The following is a 25,226-nucleotide window of genomic DNA, read 5'->3' on the forward strand; positions in this document are numbered from 1 at the left end:
AACGACGTAACACAATACAGAGTGATCATTGTGCGGTTCTCTATAGGCTGCAGGTTTGTTTCCCCCTCATCGCCATTTTTAGCAGCCAGACGGCTCGATGTAATCATGGATACCGACTACTCGTCCGGCTTGGAAAACCCTCTGTACACCGAGCTGAAATACTTCTGTAGGAAGATACAGGAGGCCTACAATGAGCTGAAGGAGGACCTGACACCTTACCGGGATGATCGCTTTTACAGGTGGGTCTCCTGTTTATCTACCGACACAATGGCAGACATACATTTCCCCGCTGCGTTTCAATATTGGGGCTATAGGAGAACCGTTGTTAGAATATGAGCCTATTGTGTAATGATGGTAGATAAACAAGAGGTGTCCGTTGAGATGTATTTGGGATTATACTCGTGTATTGTATGTTGTCGCTTTATATTTTAGATGATGTCAGACTAAGGGGTAGAGTAGCCCTAAAAAAGATCAGTAACAAATCAATGGAAATGGGGTAAATAGGGGAATACTTTGCATTTCACACATATTCTCAGAATGTGCTGATTTTTTAGATACTCTTTAAACAAGGTAGCGGCCTCTCGATTCCTCTCAAAGGCAACAAGTGTTGTCATGCAGAAGGGAATTGAACCATAGACCACATCTGCATTAAACGGTGTTAAATCACCATATGCCCTACTGCAAAATCCAGATGGTGTTCAAATTTGAAGAAATTAATTAAATAGCTTATTAGATATTTTTTTTAATTGCTCATTAGAAATTAAAAGTTGACGTAGGACGCAGTCGTGTTACGCAATACGCATACACACCACGTAGAGGGTTTTAAATACAATGAAAGATGACGTGTTCAGTCGTTGCCTTCAAGACTTTAAACCGTACGCCTCTTTAGCTGAACATAATACGTCTCAGCCACAAGTAAAATGACACATAAACTTAATGTCTAACACTGAAACATGACCGTCGATGTGGAATCATTTGAATGAGCATGACAGCTTCATGTATCTCATAAAGGAGGAGGAAAGCCCCTCTCGAGGGGAGTCACGTGACCACGGCTCCTCCCACTCAATGACGTTGCAGTCCAGTTGTCGCAGACTGATGTTGATACGCGGATGTGGATTCACCGCTAATGTTTGTTTCTTCTCCACCGGGCATCGACACTGCGAACCGAAATAAATGGAGCTGTAAGTGAAGCTGTGGTGAGATGTGTCACCGATGTCTATATGTGTGAGGGAGCGTGATAGAAACCACTCCGTGTGGCTCTGTCCTGCCATCTGTTACTGCTAGCATAAGCTAGCATGGAAGCTAGAAGTGTTGACATACCCGCACCTGCACCACAGCAGGCTTAACAGCGTTCACCACGTCGGTTGGTTCCGCTCCCTCTCTGCCTCTGCTGATTAGTGTGTGTGTGTTCATGTCTCCCTCTGACAGACTGGCCCCCATGCGGCTCTACACGCTGTCCAAAAGACATTTTGTCTTGGTCTTCGTGTTTTTCCTGATCTGCTTTGGCCTCACCATCTTCATTGGGATTGCAGGTAATGACCGAATATACATTTCTGCAACAGCTGGCACAAGCTGGGTGTCTGTCAGAAGTCATTTAAACAGACTGTGGGTTAGTTAAGTGAGTGAGTAATTCAGCTCTGATGAAACAATACGTAAAGAATGAAAACTGTTATTTAGACACTGCTTTGACCCTTTCTGTCTTCTTGATTCGTGTAGGTCCCAAAGTGATTACTGAGCAAGAGCACAGTGGTGATCAGTTACTTCTCAAGAACCTCTCAGTTAAGGTACGGTTAAACCGTGTATGTTACCGTAAATAGCAAGCACATAGTATCGCATTGTTGTTTTTTTATGCATCATTTCGTTTTAAGAGAAAATCTTTTAAGTTTTGAGTTATGATCCGAGCAAAGATGTCTTCTTCCTGTCATAGCACATTGTGCATTTCAGTGACTTCCATTGACAAGTATCCTTTTATAATGATTAGTAAATTATTTAATTCATTGTATGTTTTCAGACTGGGCCCTTCAATCTAGTCTCACCGCCCCTCACCACATACAACCAGCAGCTATGGCTCACCTGCGTGATGCAGGTTGAACACAGCAACAGTGAGACCACCACATCTCTTCCATTGTTATGCAAACATACTTGGTTTTGGTTATTAACAACATGTATTTTATTAATGCTTGTCTGTGTCAGTGGGAGACTTCCAGCAGCCCTTTGAGATCAACGTTGAGCTAAAAGGAGTGATGCAGGACGCCAGTGTGATGCACATCAACAATGTGCACCAGAAGTCCCGAACGCTACACTGCGGGACTGTAAGTGTCAATCAGCGAACGCTGTCGTGTGACACAGTAACATCCTCAGAGCCGGGTCATTGATGCACAGCACAGTTGGATTGTTGACTGAGCAAACAGTGACTCAGCGTTTGTTGTCTCTCCTTCCAGAAATGTGACGAGATCATTGTGCTCCATCTTGGCTATCTGAACTACACCCAGTACCAGGTCATGGTCAGCTTCAGCGGCCTGGAGAATATCACGTATGAAATCAAAGTCAAGTTTGTGGTACGTGACAAAGTCTGCACACTGACTCTGATGTTGTCTCTTTGTTCCTACATTGGATGCATATGTATAGCTTGGGCTCACATGTCAGCACAGCTTTTTTACTCCTTTTTGTTTCTTCTGCTCTTCTTCTCGTTTTTAACTGTCCTCCTCAGTGGAAGACGTACAACCCCACCTTCTCTCAAGTGGAGATCTGGTTCCGGTTTGTCTTCGTGGTGTTGACCTTTATGGTGACGGTAAGAGCACAGATTACTTTTTTTTTAGTTCTTAATCATCCATCGTGACTTAAAATCTGTGTTTGACAAATGCATTCCTGAAACTCTTTCCTCTGCCTGTCCCCAGTGTTTGTTTGCACACTCACTGAGGAAGTTTTCTATGAGGGATTGGGGCATAGAGCAGAAGTGGATGTCGATCCTGCTCCCTATGCTGTTACTCTACAATGGTGAGCTTCAGTGTTATCTCTCCTCAAGTCATATTTTACCCCTAAAATACATTTGAACCATTACGGCTGCACCTGTTGCTGAGTGTGTTTTGTTGCTTTTGCGGTTCAGATCCATTTTTCCCGCTGTCATTCCTGGTGAACAGCTGGTTTCCGGGGACGTTGGACACTTTCTTCCAGGCTCTGTTCCTGTGTGCGCTGCTTCTCTTCTGGCTCTGTGTTTATCATGGCATCAGGGTTCAGGTGGGTCCGGTACTACACATGTAAATACTTACCGTATTTATGAATCTTATTTCATGTGTTTTAATGTCGTTTCCACAGGGTGAGAGGAAATGTCTGACGTTCTACCTGCCTAAGCTGATAATCGTCGGTCTTCTGTGGCTCTCAGCGGTCACACTGGGCATATGGCAAACGTAAGTCTGACTCCACCGGCCGCTAAAAGATTCAAACTATGAATAAAAACAGGACTAAAAACATCTGCTCTCCTCTATTGATTTTGCAGGGTTAATGAACTCCAGGACCCGACCTATCAGTATAAAGTGGACATAGTGAACTTCCAGGTGAGACTGTCTTCATGGTACAGGTGTTTGGACAGTATTGTTACATTTCGTACACCCGGTGTTTATGTCTTCCCAGCAGTTTAATAAAGTCCCATGTTATTTGTCCAGGGCATGAAGGTCTTCTTCCTGATTGTAGTTGCCCTCTACATCCTCTACCTGATTTTCCTGGTCGTCAGAGCTTGTTCTGAACTCAAGAACATGCCGTACTCAGGTATCCACAGCACGCCTCTCCGTGTTTGATTCAAGTCAATCGCTGTTAGTATGATAACATTAATGTGCTGTTTGTTTTCAACCACTAGATCTCCGGCTCAGGTTTTTGACTGCTCTGACGTTTGTGGTCCTTATTATAAGGTGTGTTTTAAAGAAAATCCCAAAACCTAAAAGAACCGTGTGCGTGTGCGTGTGCGTGTGCGTGTGCGTGTGCGTGTGCGTGTGTGTGTGAGAGAATGTTTGATGAAGCGCTTTGTGGTTAACTTCATCTTGTGTCTCTTTCTCCTCCAGCATGGTCATTCTCTACCTGAGGTTTGGTGCCAAGGCTCTCCAAAACAATTTTGTCGCTGAACTGTCTACTCATTACCAAAACTATATCTTTTAAAACAATAGTTAATTTTGACTATTATTGCTCTTAGATATAACGTGTGAGATGCCGTATTGATGTCTTTAAATAGTGAGAAAATCTTCCTTAACTCCAGACATACCAGCTGAATTTTTATCATTCTATGGTCTTCTCAACTTTTACTTGTACACATTGGCATTTGTGTATTCCCCCTCCAAAAATGCACTTTATGGTAGGTAATACACTACAATTTAAATTCAGTAGATAATGAAGATGAAGTCATGTATAACCCGACTGGTTTTGTTTAATTTTCCCAGACTCCCAGTTGAAGGATAATCCTGCTTTCTCCATGCTGAATGACTCAGATGATGAAGTAATATATGGGTAAGCATTTATCTTACAGTTTGTGATGTAGTATCCAGTGTGAACTTTCATAAACCAGCTGATGTTTTCTTTTTCTTTTGTAAAGGAGCGATTATGAAGACATGCCTTTACAAAACGGACGCGCCATCAAAGCAACCGCCAAGTACCAGGATGAGAGTGACACTGATTGAGGAGGTCTCTGATTGGCTTGTTGTCCCTTTGTTGTGTCCCTGTTGGGAACTATGAGAATACAATGTGAATAAGGAGGAATTGCATTGATAATATGAAATGATATACTTTCCATGTACATAATTATATTTTTAAGAAAAGTTCCATGTCTACTGAATGTACTGTATTTTACTGAAAGTTGGGGCAAGTGGCCACTCGACCTTTTTTCTCATTGAAAACAAAGGAAACAAACTGGAGTACGATGATACAATTTCTACACGTTTGCAAACTCTTTTCCTCCTAAGATTTCTCACACAATGATTTGTTGTGTGTGAAATCAACGTTATTTCAAATGCTTTGTGTTGAACCACTGCTGTCACTCTATTGCACTGTGTTGTTTTTGTAACATCCTGTTCTCTGACAGTCTGAGAAGAATGAGAATGCATGTATCGGGCCAAAGCTGATTTACATTATACCGGTGGTAGAAAGTAGAGGAAGCTTATCCTGCAGCAGCAGCCGTAAGCGAACATTTTGGGCTCACAGGCACTGACATGAGTGATGAATGTGAATTAAAGGGCCATAGCAATGCTGGCTGACACATTCTGTTTGTTTTTTTAAATACAGAGAGAGCCTTAGCAGGAGTAGATCTCACTTCTCTTTTACCACTTCTTCCCTTGGAAAGCAGCTTTGTAATTGCACTAGTATAAGAATTTAACTTATTTCTCTAAAAAGTGATTTGATACTGTGTTATCTGAATGAATGGCTTTTGATGAACTGCTTGGATTTTACACAACTGAATGTAGAGGACTACTGACTAAATGTTTCTTATCCCCACACATACAGTACAGACCATTGGCCAAATCTTTTTTTTGCCTTATGTTGAACACTTTATTTTAAGCAATCGTCTTTTCTGCCGTAACTTTCTCGATATTGCTTGCAATGTGAGATGTGCTGACCTATTATTTTATAAAACTGGAGTTATGGACAAAAACAGCCAAAACAAATGTGTTTCATGTATTCATGTATTATATTCAAGATGGTGCCTTGTCTTTGTTTCTTTTATGTTAATGTATAAATGCTTTGACATAAATGTACATTTTTGATTCTTTCAGTATGAATGTAGTTTATAGTGGTTAAATGACGTTGTTGTGGGTCCTTGTATGATGCAAAATACCAACGTTTTTTGTTGCTTCGTAAGATAAAAGCTGTACATGTAACACTCTGTCACATCACATGTAAATAAAGCAAAGTGTATACAGCACAGTATTGCTTTAATCAGTTAGCACTTAATATACAAAAATATAACAGTTTATTCAAATATAGCCAACGCGAATATACAACTTCCTCCAGATTTCAAACACTTCAGTTGCATTGTAGTTGGTTCAGATGGCCAGCCCAAAAACACTGACGATACAGTATATGGACTTGTTCTCCCATCTCACCGTGCAGCTTCCTGTTGGGTGTAAATACAAAATACATTCAGTATTATCTCAACATTTACACAGTTATAGTATGTGACAACATGCCACCAGTCTCTGAGAGCTGACCCCCCCCCCCCCAAAAGCTGACAGAAGAGAAAACATATTCTGTATTTTACCATCAGTAGAGTTGTCCCAGAAGCACGTGCAAGATGTTTGCAGACCTGCTCCATTCTTTTGCATGATGATACAGGTCGCTGGGGGGGGGGGGGGGGGGGGGACAGACATCTTTTAATACCAACTACATAGCCCAATAACCATAACAATGCTATGGTTGCACATGTACCTATGTATTTGAAAGGCTTCCCGAGTTTGCTGAGTTGACTGAGGCTCTGCTCCACTACACTGGTGCTCCACTGGTTCACTCTGCTGTGCTGGTAGGCATTTCCTCCGATGGCTGCTTCCACCGACTAGAGACAGTGTAAACAAATGTTCAGCAACTAATCAACAAACACAGTGTGTTACCTTTTAATAGCCTCGCAATGACACTGTAATACAAGTAGATGTTATAAATCATACAATACAATTTACACAGCACAATACAGTACGACATTGTAGAGGAAAAGACGGTATGTGCCTAGCAACCGTTAAAGTGTCATTAGCAACCAACAGGTCGGTTTAAACATAAAGTTGCAAACTAGCCAAAGCAACGAGCCGATAAAATGTATGAAACTCTCTGAGGATAAACCGAGAGGCGTGGTGTCTTTCTACTTTACCTCTTTAATGATTTTGGTCACTTCTTCAACGACGAACGCAGTCTCCTCTTCTGTCTGATACTCGTCCATTATAGTGCCTCCGACGTGTGAGCCGAGAATAGCATGTAGCATGTAGCTATAAGCTAACTATATATGAGAAGGGACCAAGATACCCAAGACACTTCCGGTTGTACTTCTCCAGAATAAAAGGAACCAACTGAAATCTTTTTTTGTTGTTGTGATAAGCATTTATTCTACAAAATCAGCTTACAAGATCCCAAGCTTAATTGTCATAAAACTAGCCAAGTTACGAATTTTTTAACATAATCAATTAACGTTTGCTAACTTTAAATTGTTGTCCAATATGATGAAAATTGCTCAAAACAAAGTGACCAGATGTACTTCAGTGCAAAGTCATACAAAGTCATTTCTGCCTGCTTGATACTTTATAATTCATTTGTTTTTCATGTAACATGTAACATTAATTTATTAACAACCTATAAGCTAGTTATATGGCTATGTTAGGTAGACTAATCACAATGATAGCACTTGGGTGATGTGCCAGGACATGTTCCTCGTCTTGATGAAAAACAACAACTTACAAATGTGTTATGAAGCTAAACTCAAACAGGGGAAATAGCGTCCCCTCTGACCATTTGTTGCATTTCTCGGTATATAACATCAAGCTGACGCAACTTGTCTTCACTCGCTGGCTCGTCGAGAGGACAGGTTCAGGTCGGTGAAGGTTAATGCTTTTACAAACCAGCTTCTTTAAACGTTGTATTGTATATTTATTCCTCACTGTACCTCGACATTAACTTTAGCTGTAACATGTGTTGTTAATGTTCAGGATAACGTTAGCCTATAGCTTTAGTCCGTCGAGTTTATGTGACCTTGCTAGCGCAAATTGTAGCTTCGCTAGGCTAGCTGTAGCTGAATTTGCATAGGGACGCGTAAACGGAAGGTAGGAGCTGTGGTAGACACTGGTAACGTTAACGCTGGTTTATTGGTGTTAACTTTCTCGGTGAACTTGGTCACATTAATTAACATCATAAAGTTCGATAATTAGTTCCTCACATTACCCTTAACCTCACACTATAGCTTCTAGCTAAAGGTAATTATTAAGTATCGACGTTCTCCTGAAATGCGCTATCGTTAATTAATGCTAAATATTGAGCTAGCTAACGCTAACTAGCACTTTCGCTTTCGTGTTGAAGTTCGCGCTAAAGGACACTTATCAATTGTAATTTGCGTGGTTTAGTATTGTAATTTACACGTTTACTCCTTCAATTAGAAATTGTTTTGAATCCGATACCATTTGAACAGCTTTGACTTATTATTACATTACCTTCGAAACTGTGACGTTGATTGCTGCCGTACAACTTTTATTTTGAAAACACAAATACCGGAAGGTAAATGGTTCTGGTGCTAGCTTGATGCACGAGATCTGTCTCATGGGTGTCCGCATATCGATGGTTTAACAATATCGTTACCAACACTGATATTTTGATGATTTTTTCCATGTTTCCAATATTGAAATGTGCAACGTTACTTGAGCACAATGTACAGAGTAAAGCGCACATGTTTCCTGCATAGTTTCCGCCACCAGAGAGCAAGAAAGATCAATTTATCTTTGTAAAAACATTAAAAGCTTAAAGTCCCGCATTTTTTAAATTTTCATCCACACACACGATCCCGTCATTAGACGTATCTATATTAAATGTCGATCATATATTTTTTTACCTTATCAGTTGTACCTCCATTAAAGATATAAGTTTAAGGTAACGTTACCAGAAACAGCATTGTTCACACTCCAGACCGATAGGGGCCAGTAGCAGACATGACCGTTTTCCCACCAGCAGTGAACAAAGAAACAGGAAGTGCTTGAAATGTTGGAAAACAAATGTGTGTTTTTATACTTTCCTCTGATTTTTTTGATGTGAATCAAACGAGGTTTGGTTGCATTATGATTTAGCTTTATCTCTTTTGAAGTTGGGGTTGAGCTGTTACTCATTTACCAAAGTAAAATAGACAACACTGGTGGTTTTAGGTTGCCTTTTGATATGGAGATACACTAGTGCATTATGGGATATGCAGTATTCCTTCTCAAGTTAAATGTTAGTCATAATTTTAAGATTTAGTACCAAAGTGTGTTTTGTTTGGTGTTAAATTATTTTAGATGACCACCTGCTTTCTAATCTCAGGGTTTTTAAATGTTAAACACCGTCACTTTGCTTGGTTTGTCTCTGAATGACTTCTCTGCCTCCAATGTGTACAACTCATACTTACCTGGCAAGGGAGATACCATGATCAAGAAGGTGGTTCACCCAGGGCGAGGCTTAGCCATTGCACTCCGGCTGAGCTGACCTCTGCGAATTTCTCAAATGTAGAAATCTCGATTGCATAATTTCTGGTAGTGGGGGACTGCGTTCGCGCTCTCCCCTGATAAAGTGTATGAAGATAAATCTTAATTTAAACTTTTGTAAGTCCTGGTGACTGACATCTGTATCTATCTAAGCTTCATGTTAGCAGAACATATTTAAATAGTAGACTGTTGGGAAGCTGTGTTAGTTTAAATGGAAGTAGGAATCATGATGAAACATGAAGCCCCCCGTGCTCCGGTTCAGATCACGCGGTCACTCATTATCGTTAAACCCGAACATCGGCGGATCTGGTTGCAGGTTGTTGTTGTTTTTTAACTCAAAGTAGAATGAGGCGATTTCGTGGTCATACTAACTCATGACCACGAAACATGAGGCCCAGATACTGATGAGATGACGAGGTCAAAGAGCTTCAGGGCAGGGCTGAGATGTGAGTGGAGCTGGGCCTGGATAAACATGGAGGTCTAAACAGACGTAAAGGGAGAGCAGTACAGCTTCCTGCTGTCACAGTATTTGAAATACATTAATAAATCAGGGTATGCTAAATGCAGCCTCTGCTCCAAGGAGATAAACTACAGCAACAAGGGCTCACGTGCCCTCTCATCACACTGCCAGACACGGTTCACTGTAATGACCACAGCCAGAGTAGATTATCATTTTAATTTAAATAATAGAACTGGATTGAATGCATATTAATTACAAATAGAAGATCGGCTACAATTCTAACAGCTGTACAGTAACAGTAGACGTTAATATGAAGCCATACAGTAACAGGGTTCAATGAAAACTAATCACTTTATTTTGTACAGGCGATGGTTCTCGCTACTCTTGCTCCTTGTTTTTATTTGACTAAAACTTTTGAAAATGAGACCTCGTTCTCAATGGATTTTGTCTAAATAAAGGTTCATAAGAATAATAATGATTGAAAAAAAAGAAGCTAACTAGCCAACTGTTCAACTAGAGCTGAAATACTGATTAATCACTGAATAATACATTATTATTCTGCTTTAAGTAAATATTGTCTTATCACTTAATTTTATTCTCAGAGTACAGAATGCGACATTTTAAAGCTCATATTTCAAATAAAATTCAGTTCTACCTCCATTTTGCTCCACAGTTAATTTTCAGGCCAGCTAATTCTTCAAAAGCGAGAATCCTCTGCTTAATTTCTGCTCCTGCTGTTGCTTCCCAGTCTGATTTCCGTATACACACACAAAAGCAAATACTCTTAATATGTAAGCACTTCACTTTCTGTAATCTAAATTAACTCTTCGTGCTGTTAGTAACAAACAGTAGAAGCACATAGATGTGTTTAACAAACAGCATTGTTCACACTCCAGACCGATAGGGGCCAGTAGCAGACATGACAGTTTTCCCACCAGCAGTGAACAAAGAAACAGGAAGTGCTTGAAATGTTGGAAAGAAATGTGTGTTTTTATACTTTCCTCTGATTTTTAGATGTGAATCAAACGAGGTTTGGTTGCATTATGATTTAGCTTTATCTCTTTTGAAGTTGGGGTTGAGCTGTTACTCATTTACCAAAGAAAATAGAAAACACTGGTGGTTTTAGGTTGCCTTTTGATATGGAGATACACTAGTGCATTATGGGATATGCAGTATTCCTTCTCAAGTTAAATGTTCGTCATCATTTTAAGATTTAGTACCAAAGTGTGTTTTGTTTGGTGTTAAATTATTTTAGACGACCACCTGCTTTCTAATCTCAGGGTTTTTAAATGTTAAACACCGTCACTTTGCTTGGTTTGTCTCTGAATGACTTCTCTGCCTCCAATGTGTACAACTCATACTTACCTGGCAAGGGAGATACCATGATCAAGAAGGTGGTTCACCCAGGGCGAGGCTTAGCCATTGCACTCCGGCTGAGCTGACCTCTGCGAATTTCTCAAATGTAGAAATCTCGATTGCATAATTTCTGGTAGTGGGGGACTGCGTTCGCGCTCTCCCCTGATAAAGTGTATAAAGATAAATCTTAATTTAAACTTTTGTAAGTCCTGGTGACTGACATCTGTATCTATCTAAGCTTCATGTTAGCAGAACATATTTAAATAGTAGACTGTTGGGAAGCTGTGTTAGTTTAAATGGAAGTAGGAATCATGATGAAACATGAATCCCCCCGTGCTCCGGTTCAGATCACGCGGTCACTCATTATCGTTAAACCCGAACATCGGCGGATCTGGTTGCAGGTTGTTGTTGTTTTTTAACTCAAAGTAGAATGAGGCGATTTCGTGGTCATAATAACTTTCATGACCACGAAACATGAGGCCCAGATACTGATGAGATGACGAGGTTAAAGAGCTTCAGGGCAGGGCTGAGATGTGAGTGGAGCTGGGCCTGGATAAACATGGTGGTCTAAACAGACGTAAAGGGAGAGCAGTACAGCTTCCTGCTGTCACAGTATTTTAAATACATTAATAAATCAGGGTATGCTAAATGCAGCCTCTGCTCCAAGGAGATAAACTACAGCAACAAGGGCTCACTGCCCTCTCATCACACTGCCAGACACGGTTCACTGTAATGACCACAGCCAGAGTAGATTATCATTTTAATTTAAATAATAGAACTGGATTGAATGCATATTAATTACAAATAGAAGATCGGCTACAATTCTAACAGCTGTACAGTAACAGTAGACGTTAATATGAAGCCATACAGTAACAGGGTTCAATGAAAACTAATCACTTTATTTTGTACAGGCGATGGTTCTCGCTACTCTTGCTCCTTGTTTTTATTTGACTAAAACTTTTGAAAATGAGACCTCGTTCTCAATGGATTTTGTCTAAATAAAGGTTCATAAGAATAATAATGATTGAAAAAAAAGAAGCTAACTAGCCAACTGTTCAACTAGAGCTGAAATACTGATTAATCACTGAATAATACATTATTATTCTGCTTTAAGTAAATATTGTCTTATCACTTAATTTTATTCTCAGAGTACAGAATGCGACATTTTAAAGCTCATATTTCAAATAAAATTCAGTTCTACCTCCATTTTGCTCCATAGTTAATTTTCAGGCCAGCTAATTCTTCAAAAGCGAGAATCCTCTGCTTAATTTCTGCTCCTGCTGTTGCTTCCCAGTCTGATTTCCGTATACACACACAAAAGCAAATACTCTTAATATGTAAGCACTTCACTTTCTGTAATCTAAATTAACTCTTCGTGCTGTTAGTAACAAACAGTAGAAGCACATAGATGTGTTTAACAAACAGCATTGTTCACACTCCAGACCGATAGGGGCCAGTAGCAGACATGACAGTTTTCCCACCAGCAGTGAACAAAGAAACAGGAAGTGCTTGAAATGTTGGAAAGAAATGTGTGTTTTTATACTTTCCTCTGATTTTTAGATGTGAATCAAACGAGGTTTGGTTGCATTATGATTTAGCTTTATCTCTTTTGAAGTTGGGGTTGAGCTGTTACTCATTTACCAAAGTAAAATAGAAAACATTGGTGGTTTTAGGTTGCCTTTTGATATGGAGATACACTAGTGCATTATGGGATATGCAGTATTCCTTCTCAAGTTAAATGTTAGTCATCATTTTAAGACTTAGTACCAAAGTGGGTTTTGTTGGTGTTAAATTGTTTTAGACGATCACCTGCTTTCTAATCTCAGAGTTTTTAAATGTTAAACACCGTCACTTTGCTTGGTTTGTCTCTGAATGACTTCTCTGCCTCCAATGTGTACAACTCATACTTACCTGGCAAGGGAGATACCATGATCAAGAAGGTGGTTCACCCAGGGCGAGGCTTAGCCATTGCACTCCGGCTGAGCTGACCTCTCCAGATGGGGGTTACGCCGTATTGTAGTGCTGTCTCCCGAAAGGTCATTGGCTAATGTGCGAAAGTGAAACATTTGCTCCCCCAGCGGTCAAAGCCTGCATAAAGTCTGCGTTATTTGAAGAACATTTGCTCCCCCAGTGGTCAAAGCCTGCATAAAGTCTGCGTTATTTGAAGAACGTGTAATGTCGCCATCAAGTGGTCTATTAATATCGGTTCAATCAATAAATGTAGAATGGATATTCGTCCCTGAAGTTGTCAAACGGTGGTTTCAGCAGCAGAATCATGTACCACCATCTACTCCAAGCTTACATGTTCCATGTTTACAGGAGAGAGCGTCAACAGAGTCCCCACCACCGGAAAATATGCACACAAGATTCCCACATGTGTGGAATATGAAGCAGTCACAGGAGGAGTCTAGAACATGCCTCACCTCCTTTCAAGGTAGATGTTGCAGACACTGTTATCATCTGGATTGATTCATGTGTGTAAAATTGTCCATTTCAGATTGTAATTAGCTATTTATTGTGATACCTGTTGATGTTATTATAGAATGACGCTATAAATAGAGAATCTCAAGTATATTTGTGTCAGCAAATGCTCCATAATTCATGTCATTTATTCAGGTTACTGTCCTATCTTTTTTCAATAAAATGAATCTTATTCCAAATCAAAATGAGACATGTGAGAGAATGATTTTTGTTTACATTTGTCACTTCTGTTTTTTCAAATTCCCTTATGACACCTGGGAGGCTAATTAGAAGTAGTTTTATATTTTCTGAGGCTGTTTAATGTTTCTATTGCAAAATGATCTGATATCATTGTAATAGAGGCATATACACTGACACGCAAGTAATCTGGACCTCTATATACCCGTGTCCATATTGTTGATGAAAACAAACACTTCTGTTGTTGCATTCAATAATTGATATTCCACAACTCAATGTTACTGTAACACTTAACACTTTATTGAATACAGTGCATGAAATGGAGAACAATCAGAAAAAACAGTGCAGTCATAAAAAAGAAGACTACAATATGTACATGAAGATCTTAACTATTTACAATGTGCATGAGTATGTAAAGGAAGATCTAAACTATTTACAATATGCACGAGTATGTACAGGAAGATCTAAAGTATTTACAATATGCACAAGTATTTACAGATATTTACAGGGTGTCTACAGCTCATCGCTCCAACTTGTCCACAACAGAGGTAAAGTGTTCGTAGCTGTTGTACACTGTGTAGTCCAGACCTTTTGATGTGGACATCATCTTTACAGGGCAGAAAGCCTTTTTGTTGTACTTTTTATGTCCCTGGGTCGGTTGGCCACAGCATGTACAGACAGGGAGATTATGCACTCGTGACACCTTTGCACCTACTGCAGAGGGCTGTTCCAGACTCTTTCTTCTGTACTTCGTAGCTCTGGCCCAGGACGGTGGGCTTAAGTGAAGAGGGGCAGACATTGTGGGCAGAGTAGGAGGAGCAGACATTGTGGGCAGAGTAGGAGGAGCAGACATTGTGGGCAGAGTAGGAGGAGCAGACATTGTGGGCAGAGTAGGAGGAGCAGACATTGTGGGCAGAATAGGAGGACATTGTGGGCAGAGTAGGAGGAGCAGACATTGTTGAGTAGGAGGAGCAGACATTGTGGGCAGAGTAGGAGGAGCAGACATTGTGGGCAGAGTTGTAGGGACTGATGTCGTAGGAGGAGCGGGCAGTATGGGCCGTCGTGTGGAGGGGCCAGCAGTCTCAGCGGTTGCTGTGGATGCAGAGAGGGAGGGCATAGGTCTGCTGATGGTAGAGGTGGTAGAGGGGTTTCTAACTGCCGGTAGCAAAAGTGGCAGTGGCAGTGGTGGTTGAGGCCGGGAGAGTGGCATGATTATGTCCGTCCTTCCCTTCAACACTTTAGTCCCTGCCGTGCTGGGTGTGGGCACATACTCCATCAGAGGGTAGAGTGGTGGAGGGAGGACTGCCGGCTGGTGTGGTGCTGGAGGGAGGTCAGCAGATGAGATGGAGGTGGTTTTAGTTCTAGTGGACGGCTGTTTGCTGGCATGCAGATTAAGGAGGCGCTCTTGACATTGGATGAAGTCCCGTACGGTCTTAACGTTGATTTTTGGGAGAGGAATGCCTGCTTTACAGAGGATTGGATCCTCCACCAGAATCCGGTGCTGGATTCTCTCATAGGCCTTCAAGATGGTGGTCTTCTCAGGACTGCTGCGAGACCCTTGAGGTGAGCGCAACCACAGCAGTTTCACCAGCGTGTACATCAGCCGGTTGTGTTGAGCACTGATGTCTTGTTGAGCTGGTGCGTAGCGCTTAGCCATCTTTAGCCTCTGGATCACAGCAGCTTCAACAAGATCATCCCTCTTTGTGCGGCAGTAGAGGGTGTTGCCCCAGTGTGTCCTGTACAGCTGGTTGAACTGCTGCGGCTGCTTGTCGTGCTCCTCCACTGCATTCCAGGCTTCAAGGACCTTGTTCCTCTGCTCAGTGGTGAGAGTCAGCTTGTCCTCAGTCAGGCTAATCTCCACCAGAGCAGAGCAGAACTTTTCCAACCTTTCGAAGCCAGGAAGGGGGGTGGGACTGCAGGCATCCTCCTGTTGAAAAGTTGACATATAAAGGTGGTAAGTTCAAATGTGCACATTGTCCAGCAATCGATGCATTGCATTTAATTCTACCAGATACACAGTTACTCACAAAGGCCGGAGGGTGAGCAGTGGAGGTTTCGTCGCTGGTGAGCGTAATGTGGGGCAGGTTGGCACCCAACACATCCACATGTGCCTCCCCGTCGCTCTGGTACGCCTCGTCGGCCTCGGGATCTGGATCGGGCTGCCCATGCAGAACCACCTCCTCCTCTGGACCAGGTCCATCGTTGACTAGGTCCTTGAGTGAGAAGGGTTCAGATTCCCCCGTGCTCTGGCTGAACAAGTATTCCAACCCAAGCAGCTCGTTGGAAGGAACATTGGCCGGGGCCCGGAAATTCTCCTCCACAGTCTCTCCGAACAGCTGCCGACAGCGGGTGTTGAGGCGGTCGATCAGCGGTGCAGAGTAGGTCCTGTGGTGCCGCCCTTTGCCACCGAACACGGCATCTGAGCTCCTATCAGAATTCCACCGAGCAATGCCACTGATCAGGTAAACCTGATAGGGCCGTGCTGCACAATGGGGACCTGAGTCGAGTAGAACAGAGCAAAGTTAAGCTTTAATGTCCCAGAGGGGCAATTTGTCTTACAGACTACACATAAACAAAAGTACACACGTAGTACACATCACCGCTATGAAAGAATGAAGTGTTCCTTTATGTTTCATTAGTTAATTCGTCCCGTGTGCATTTAGCCTGTGTGTTCTCTCTTTCAGTGGTCAGGTTGTTGTTTCGGAAGGTATTAGAATAATGACAAAATCACATGATGTTTGTTACAACTATACAGGCAGCACTTGGAATCACCTGGAATCATGTGTGGTAGAGATTTATGGAATCCCTCCAGGCTGTTGCTTCCACGCAGACATTTGTAATAGGGCACATCCACAGTGTTGATGGTTGTGGTACGTGCCACCCTGTACATGTGCATGTCTGGTGGATCCTGGATGCACTCCAGGTGTCGCTGCTGGGCTGCCCACATCTCATTCATGGCCTCTGTAGATACACATGCATAAAGTGCGTTATGTTCACTTTGTATGCTACACTATCTGTTGCTACTATGCTACTATTAATGTTGTAATAACTATTTTTGTATAAGGTCTTTTATACCAGGTGTTTTGAAGAGGCTCACTCCACTCTGATCCAGCCCAGCGGGACCTTTCAGCTCCTCAATCGTCAGGTGGATGAGCCGAAATGTCTCCTGAGCCCCGAGTGTGACTCACGTGGTGTTTGAGCTGCTCCCTAGATATGTAGCAGCGCACAACATCCTCGTCTGAGACAGCCTTCATAGTTGCCGGGTCCTTGGCTCTGACTGCTTTGATGAGCAGCTCCATGTCTGAGCGGTTGTAGGCCAGCACTGCACCAGCTAGAGCAGACTTGAACATACCATACTTGCAGTGAGACTCTGTCCGTATGGGTGCGTCAAACTGGTGGATCCAGTGGAAAATGTCCAGGCGCACAACCATCCCATTGTCCACCCAAGGCTGGAACAAAGTCTCCACTGATGTTGGGCCCTGAGCCCGGCAACACCCACGGTCCACATAGAGGATCTCAGGGACAGGTTGATTGGCCAGCCGGAACCTCTCCATGACTCCATGGCACATCGGTTTCAGCTTCTGAGTTGACTCCTCACAGGTCAGCACAAACGAAACTATTTGCGAGTGCTCGTTCCCGATGCTGGTGAACCACTCGGCTGAGCCTCGACCTTCCCCAGACAGCTTCTTCACCACCTGAAAAAATATGTTGAGTTTGCATAATGTGATTAACTCTGTTAGATTCTATTGATATTGTGATTTTTCTGAATCATTTTACATCATACAGTATGGCATGTGTTTTGATTTACATACTTTCTTGGTGGAAACCATTTTCAGCGCAGTGCCAAAAGTGGAGAGGATCTGGCTGCGGTAGTCCTGCACATTGTCGGCCTCCGCCAGCAGGAAGGCGTGACGCAAGAGCCGCGCGGAGGGAAGCTCTCTTGGAGGAGGTGGAGCCTGGAATGAGTGTCCTAATGCGGAGACGATCCCTCCCGGTTCCACTATAGTCATGAGGAGCGTGGTGTACAGGTCCTTGCGTTGAAGGTACTCCTCAACGTGATTTTCCCGTACCTGCCTCCACACCTTGACCATTGTGTTCCCTTCGGTCCGGTCCCTCAGAAGGCGCACAACACTCCTATCGACACCACGCCTGTGAGTAGATTCACAATCAATATGGTGAGGTTGATAGAATACTTTCAAGTTAGTCTGTTGAATGCACATAATGTTCAGCAAACTCACCTGCTGGTGAGGATGGCAGGGAACTGAGCTTGATGAGCCTCGCTAAGTTGTATTGAAATAGCGGAATCCCATGCAAGCCACCGGCCCACTGTTCCACCTTCTCGGCTCCTGGCTGACTTTGTGCAGGCTCCACAGCACAGGACCTCGGTGATCACTGTGTACCAGCTGGACACATCACAGATGTGACGTACCTACAGTACATATTAAAGCGATCAATTAAGCGCCAACAGCAGCATTTTACGTTCTCTTTTTTCATGTTTACCTGCACAGTAATAAAGAAATGTAATAACACAAGTGAAGTGAGTTATACCCGGGTGTGGTAGCCAGACTTGTACAGGTGCACATTCCGTCCTCGACCCACACAGTCATCACCTCGAGGACACTTCAGGGAGTATCTCCAAACTCCAACAGGGCGCCACACAAAGACGCGGCTCCGAAAAAAGAGCTGTGGAGTTGGCAGAGCACCCTTGATGTAGCCAGGAGGTTCTGGTGGATAAAACCACATGCGGTCTGATTTGATCACCCGTCGCCTCTTTAACTGACCAGTGATGTCCTTGAAGATTTGAACGGGGGTGAACAGGCCTCGTTCTGTGTCCTCTTTCAGCCAGGAAATGTCTGCAGATGGGATGCCATTGGGGTCTTCCCACGGACGCACCCAACCCTCCAGCTCCACCTGCAACACACATACAAAACCTTTGGTTATTATTGTGTACAAAATATTGTTAAAACATGCAACCAATTTAAAAAACGTTACATTGTTTGTATAGAATGTGAATATCACTTACAGGAGAGTCATTCCGAGGTGATTCCATGGTGTAATCAGGACCCCTGGTTGTGGACGGGGTATCTGTGGGCTGGCTCGTTGACTCTGGCTGTTTCGGCCGGACGGTGGACTCTGGCTGTTTCGGCCGGACAAAGGTCTCTGGCTGATTCCGCTGCTTGGTCCTGTCTGTGGGCTGGGAGCCCTGGGACTGGCTGCTAGTCTTGGGACGTACTGACTCTTGGGACTTGAGCAAGTCTAAGAATTTACCAAACAGAGTAGTTTTGTATTGTATTGTATTATATTGTCTATTAAATGTTTTGATGTCTATTAATTGTATATGTTACTGACCTTCCACAGTCTGGCTTGCAGCAACCAGTTCAGCGTCATCACCTGGCGATGATGAGGGATCACACCTGGTGCTAGCCTGCTGGACAACAAATGTAAAGTTACTATCTACATTTTATGACATACTAGTTTTTAATTACCAAAAGCCAAGAAACACATTTTGCAGAGGTGCATAAACTATCAGTTATTTGAACAATTTTCCTTTACTATGCTATTCTGCTCTTCATAACATATGAATAATCAGATCAACACTCACTTGCTCCTTGTCCTTGATGTACTTTCTGAACCTCTTCATTTGTACGCTTGTGATGTGGGTCACCGGTGTGTTCAGCCACCTCCTCACAGAACTGGAGGCCTTCTGTATGAGCTCCCTCTGCTCAGCACTGAACTGCTCTGGCCTGTCTTTTTGGATGAGGTGCTGGCTGTAGAGCTCCCACATCTCCAGAAAGGTGTGGTGCTCAAACCCTCTCTGGCCGTAGATACACCTGTCGGTGTTGGCTTCAAGGAGACTGGAGACTTGTGGGAAGCTCTCTGCGTATTCATGCAGGTAGTCCTTCACCCACTGGTTGCCCACCTTCCCCTTTCTCTGTGGGTTTGTTGTTTCCGCTCTGTGCTTGTCAAGCATGCTGGAATCATACACATCAACTTAGTACTTATATCATTAATATCACTGCACTTGAGATATTGAGTAAAGAAACTTTGCAAAGATGAATAATAAACACTGATGATAGTTTTTGTGCAAACAGATATACAGGCCCATAAACATTGTATTTAAACTGCATAGCCTACAATGGTATTGATATAATAATGATAATATAACATGCTTACCACTTCAAGTAGCCGACATCGTTTGCCACAAGCCAGTGGAATGGTGCGTGTTCGTACTGGCCAAATGGAACCACCAGCTTTCCCAAACACAGCTGACGCGATGGTGCGGGTACACCCTCTGCTCGAAGGAGCTTCTCTGCGTGGGCCAGAGAAGAGGTCTCGTACAGCAGCTCCTGTGGAGGTTTGGGGAAGACCGTTCTCTTCTCCCTGTAGTCACGGGCTTCTTTGGTCGCTGTTACTACGGCCTGCTGACGATTCCCAGGGGCATCTGGGTTGATGATGCGGATTACGGGGGTCGCCATCTTCAAATGTTGCTGAAATACACTTGTAGAGTAACACCACAACAACAAAATATTATTATTACTATATTAGATATTGTTATATTATAATAATACATTACTAATATAACAATGAACGTACAACAGGCCATTGATATCCTTTTAGCACCCAGGGAGGAAGAGGAAGAGGAGGATGACAACTGCTAAACCCTGATTACAGATTAGATTAGAGATCTCTGAGGTTCTTATAACGTTAACTCATATATCATATCTCATAACTCCTGAGCCTACAACACTGACTGATTCCTCTGCTATTTTATCAACTGTTCAGCTTCCCTTTGGATAAGTTTCATGTTTTTACTCATGGCAAAACTCAAGAGTGTGCACGTCATCGTGCCAGTAAGATATCAGAAATATGACAGCACGTAAATAATTAAAAGAACGAATTTAAATTACTGTCTCCATAACCTCTGGAACACTGGCTAATATTTGGTTAACTATTGATTAATGAGTGACTGACTGGCTGTTGTGGGATGCAAAGAAGATTTGGCATTCGTAATAATGATTTAAGAGGTTATATTTAGAGACGCTAACGTAACGTTAACGTTATCTTACCGGACCCGGCCCGTACTCGAGCATCAGGATTTGAACCGTATGCAAGGGTTAACGGGTTAACACAAGATAAAATGCATATTGACAAATCATTTTCAGTATCATTTTCAGTAGTGGTAACGTTATAACAAATGCGTTATAATTTCAAATAAGTATAGCTGAGAGATGTCGACCGTTAACTAGCCTTAGCTGAACACGTACGTTACCTGACCCGCCGCACACAACGAACACTTGCTGTTGTGTTGTGTTCGGATTTGAAGAGTATTTAAAGCTTAACACAAGATAAAATAGATATTGACAGTAATACAATTTCGAAGAGATGTTATTGAGAGCTGCTAAGTCTTAGCTAGCTAGCTAACATTATCACTATATCGATTTTTTTTCCAAAAGACAATTGGGCAGTCTTACCAGAATTACTGCAAGGTCAACGCTGTGGGTAGATTCGCAACTCCACCTTGATGTATTCAAGATTTGCAGGTCCACTTGTGATTAGTGGTCTACAGTCGGTAGCTCCGATCCAATTGGTAGTCCACAATCAAACTGACCAATCAGGACGCGTAAATGTCTACAGTCACTGTAGACATTGCACGACTGTAGACTCGAGTGACCAGATGTACTTCAGTGCAAAGTCATACAAAGTCATTTCTGCCTGCTTGATACTTTATAATTCATTTATTTTTCATGTAACATGTTACATTAATTTATTAACAACCTATACGCTAGTTATATGGCTATGTTAGGTAGACTAATCACAATGATTGCACCGCTGCAGTGACTTGGGTGATGTGCCAGGACATGTTCCTCGTCTTGATGAAAAACAACAACTTACAAATGTGTTATGAAGCTAAACTCAAACAGGGGAAATAGCGTCCCCGCTGACCATTTGTTGCATTTCTCGGTATATAACATCAAGCTGACGCAACTTGTCTTCACTCGCTGGCTGTCGAGAGGACAGGTTCAGGTCGGTGAAGGTTAATGCTTTTACAAACCAGCTTCTTTAAACATTGTATTATATATTTATTCCTCACTGTACCTCGACATTAACTTTAGCTGTAACATGTGTTGTTAATGTTCAGGATAACGTTAGCCTATAGCTTTAGTCCGTCGAGTTTATGTGACCTTGCTAGCGCAAATTGTAGCTTCGCTAGGCTAGCTGTAGCTGAATTTGCATAGGGACGCATAAACGGAAGGTAGTAGCTGTGGTAGACACTGGTAACGTTAACGCTGGTTTATTGGTGTTAACTTTCTCGGTGAACTTGGTCACATTAATTAACATCATAAAGTTCGATAATTAGTTCCTCACATTACCCTTAACCTCACGCTATAGCTTCTAGCTAAAGGTAATTATTAAGTATCGACGTTCTCCTGAAATGCGCTATCGTTAATTATCGTTAACTAATGCTAAATATTGAGCTAGCTAACGCTAACTAGCACTTTCGCTTTCGTGTTGAAGTTCGCGCTAAAGGACACTTATCAATTGTAATTTGCGTGGTTTAGTATTGTAATTTACACGTTTACTCCTTCAATTAGAAATTGTTTTGAATCCGATACCATTTGAACAGCTTTGACTTATTATTACATTATCTTCGAAACTGTGACGTTGATTGCTGCCGTACAACTTTTATTTTGAAAACACAAATACCGGAAGGTAAATGGTTCTGGTGCTAGCTTGATGCACGCGATCTGTCTCATGGGTGTCCGCATATCGATGGTTTAACAATATCGTTACCAACACTGATATTTTGATGATTTTTTCCATGTTTCCAATATTGAAATGTGCAACGTTACTTGAGCACAATGTACAGAGTACAGCGCACTTATGTTTCCTGCATAGTTTCCGCCACCAGAGAGCAAGAAAGATAAATTTATTTTTGTAAAAACATTAAAAGCTTAAAGTCCCGCATTTTTTAAATTTTCATCCACACACACGATCCCGTCATTAGACATATCTATATTAAATGTCGATCATATATTTTTTACCTTATCAGTTGTACCTCCATTAAAGATATAAGTTTAAGGTAACGTTACCAGAAACAGCATTGTTCACACTCCAGACCGATAGGGGCCAGTAGCAGACATGACAGTTTTCCCACCAGCAGTGAACAAAGAAACAGGAAGTGCTTGAAATGTTGGAAAACAAATGTGTGTTTTTATACTTTCCTCTGATTTTTTGATGTGAATCAAACGAGGTTTGGTTGCATTATGATTTACCTTTATCTCTTTTGAAGTTGGGGTTGAGCTGTTACTTATTTACCAAAGTAAAATAGACAACACTGGTGATTTTAGGTTGACTTTTGATATGGAGATACACTAGTGCATTATGGGATATGCAGTATTCCTTCTCAAGTTAAATGTTCGTCATCATTTTAAGATTTAGTACCAAAGTGTGTTTTGTTTGGTGTTAAATTATTTTAGACGACCACCTGCTTTCTAATCTCAGGGTTTTTAAATGTTAAACACCGTCACTTTGCTTGGTTTGTCTCTGAATGACTTCTCTGCCTCCAATGTGTACAACTCATACTTACCTGGCAAGGGAGATACCATGATCAAGAAGGTGGTTCACCCAGGGCGAGGCTTAGCCATTGCACTCCGGCTGAGCTGACCTCTGCGAATTTCTCAAATGTAGAAATCTCGATTGCATAATTTCTGGTAGTGGGGGACTGCGTTCGCGCTCTCCCCTGATAAGGTGTCTAAAGATAAATCATAATATTGACTTGTGGAAGTCCTGGTGACTGATATCTGAATTACTAAGCTTCATGTTAGCAGAACATATTTACACAGTAGATGTTGTCTGTTGTGAAGCTGTGTTAGTTTATATAAATGTAGGAATCAAAGCCTTATAAGTTGTGTCCCACTACTAAAGAAGTTTGTGATAGTGTTATACCCTCACACTTATTTAGTTAATTCAGAAGGACTGCGTTTGCACTCTCAGCTTATATTTAATATGATCAGCGGTCTGTTGTAAATACATTGTAACATTCACACATGTGAAAATCACATTGTAAAGTATGAGATAGATACAAGATGTAGTATACGGTGAAATGACGTCGGGCCCCCATGCCTCCCTCATGGAGTCTGTGGCCCAGTCCCAATGTCCCCCCTAAAGCCTCAAACCCTGAACCCTCAAGGACTTACTGACGTCACCTGGTTAGTGGTCGAGTGTGAGATTCTGTGAGGGCTCGAGATGGTGTAAATAGGAATGGGGCAGCACTTTGCTGCAACATATCATGTTACCATGAAAACGACAAAAAATATGATGTATAATTGTGTGTATTTATTTTATACTTTGTACTTCCTGATTTGAACGTCTTCCAGGCTCTTTCCTCAAGATGAGAGGTAACGTCTTATAATCTATTTTCTTTTTTTTTGTCAAAGCGGCTTCAATGACAAAATCTAATATTTGATGAATAAATATTCTCTGATTTCAAGTTTATTTTTTGTTCCATCTTTAACCCTTAATGTTTGTGTAAATTTAATAAGACAGGCTGAACACATGCGAGCCATCCTCTTTGTTTACATTTTTTTTACTGCTGAATGCGTCCACTGGTTACCCCGTGTTTAACGTCACATTGCAATGATTTGTGGGTAATTCCCTTAGGCAAAGTCAGCATCCTATGCTGACTTACGGAAAGGGTTCATAAAGGGCTCAAAATGTCTGCGAGCGAGCCCTCAAACACTCAACAATTTGACGGTGGGACATCCCTAAACCCTTGGACTTCGCGGGAGCGCGTCTGAAAGTCAGTAAGTCCGTAAGGGTGGAGATTGGGATTGGGCCTGTATCTGTTTGGTCAGAAACATGCACACGAGTAGCCGGCTGGAGGTCATTTTGTAGGGTCCGGCAGTTCCTGTAGCTCCTCCCACCTGGTATCTCCTCCACGCTCTTACGACTGGGCTGAGAGACACAGCAGACCTCTGACCTTCTTGTGACGGCTTGTATGGATGCGCCATCCTTGAGCTGGACTACCTGTGCAACCTGAATGGACTGCTACCAGTAGAATGCTGAACTAGAGACGAATCAGGAAGGATAAGGACAGAGATATGGTCTGTGGCCACCACCTGCAAAACCATTCCCTTTTTTGGGGGGGTTGTTTCCTGTTGTGACTTTAATTTGCACCGAAGCAGGTGAAATTGATTCATAATCACTTAAATTCCTACCAGAACAGATGGATGTACCAGAGGTTTAATTGACTTGTTGCTATACTGTGATGATTAAGTGTTCCCGTACCTTACATTTTTGGAGCAGTGTATACTAAATAGATTTCTGGAATAGGGGCTTGCTCTGTCCACTCAACGCCTCAACTTAGCATTGCAGTACTTCCAAGAACGATGCACCTCTTATGACAGAAACTAAAAGTTACAAGGCACTTCCAAGTATTTCGGAAACCTGGAGCAAACCAAGAAGACATTTCGTGTCACTTGGACCCATCAACATGTTCTACTGGACATTACATAGACGAGCTTCATAGCAGCAAAACTATTCAACATTCTCAAGAGAGACTGAGGATATTA

The 25,226-nt window shown here is 42.1% G+C and overlaps 2 protein-coding genes across 2 annotated transcripts; one reads left to right on the top strand and one right to left on the bottom strand.

Moving 5' to 3' along the window:
* The first annotated feature begins 1,086 nt into the window (after nucleotides 1-1,086).
* tmem181 (transmembrane protein 181) lies at nucleotides 1,087-4,717 on the top strand. The gene is made up of 17 exons (XM_079180571.1): nucleotides 1,087-1,181; nucleotides 1,429-1,532; nucleotides 1,717-1,784; nucleotides 2,012-2,102; nucleotides 2,194-2,312; nucleotides 2,442-2,558; nucleotides 2,711-2,791; nucleotides 2,898-2,997; nucleotides 3,107-3,237; nucleotides 3,316-3,407; nucleotides 3,497-3,554; nucleotides 3,663-3,765; nucleotides 3,854-3,905; nucleotides 4,056-4,138; nucleotides 4,253-4,342; nucleotides 4,428-4,494; nucleotides 4,580-4,717. The coding sequence occupies exons 1-17, from the start codon at nucleotides 1,174-1,176 to the stop codon at nucleotides 4,662-4,664; spliced, it is 1,449 nt and encodes a 482-aa protein (XP_079036697.1). The 5' UTR covers nucleotides 1,087-1,173; the 3' UTR covers nucleotides 4,665-4,717.
* A 1,196-nt stretch (nucleotides 4,718-5,913) lies between these two features.
* Nucleotides 5,914-6,908, bottom strand: dynlt1b (dynein light chain Tctex-type 1b). Its single transcript, XM_079180572.1, has 4 exons — nucleotides 6,836-6,908; nucleotides 6,406-6,529; nucleotides 6,239-6,316; nucleotides 5,914-6,094 (listed from the first exon to the last, which is right to left on the bottom strand). Exons 1-4 carry the CDS (start codon nucleotides 6,902-6,904, stop codon nucleotides 6,024-6,026), a joined length of 342 nt encoding a protein of 113 aa, XP_079036698.1. The 5' UTR covers nucleotides 6,905-6,908; the 3' UTR covers nucleotides 5,914-6,023.
* Between the last annotated feature and the right edge of the window lie 18,318 nt (nucleotides 6,909-25,226).

Source organism: Pholis gunnellus, assembly GCF_910591455.1.
Source record: "Pholis gunnellus genome assembly, chromosome: 19".
Lineage (NCBI taxonomy): Eukaryota > Metazoa > Chordata > Actinopteri > Perciformes > Pholidae > Pholis > Pholis gunnellus.

Coding starts and splice junctions, on each gene's coding strand:
- tmem181 (XM_079180571.1), top strand. Junction 3,766..3,853: donor CAAGAACATGCCGTACTCAG/GTATCCACAGCA, acceptor TTCAACCACTAG/ATCTCCGGCTCAGGTTTTTG. Junction 4,343..4,427: donor CTCCAAAAATGCACTTTATG/GTAGGTAATACA, acceptor TAATTTTCCCAG/ACTCCCAGTTGAAGGATAAT.
- dynlt1b (XM_079180572.1), bottom strand. CDS start 6,904: ATGGACGAGTATCAGACAGAAGAGGAGACTGCGTTCGTCGTTGAAGAA. Junction 6,530..6,835: donor TGACCAAAATCATTAAAGAG/GTAAAGTAGAAA, acceptor CACTGTCTCTAG/TCGGTGGAAGCAGCCATCGG. Junction 6,095..6,238: donor CTGGGACAACTCTACTGATG/GTAAAATACAGA, acceptor TACACCCAACAG/GAAGCTGCACGGTGAGATGG.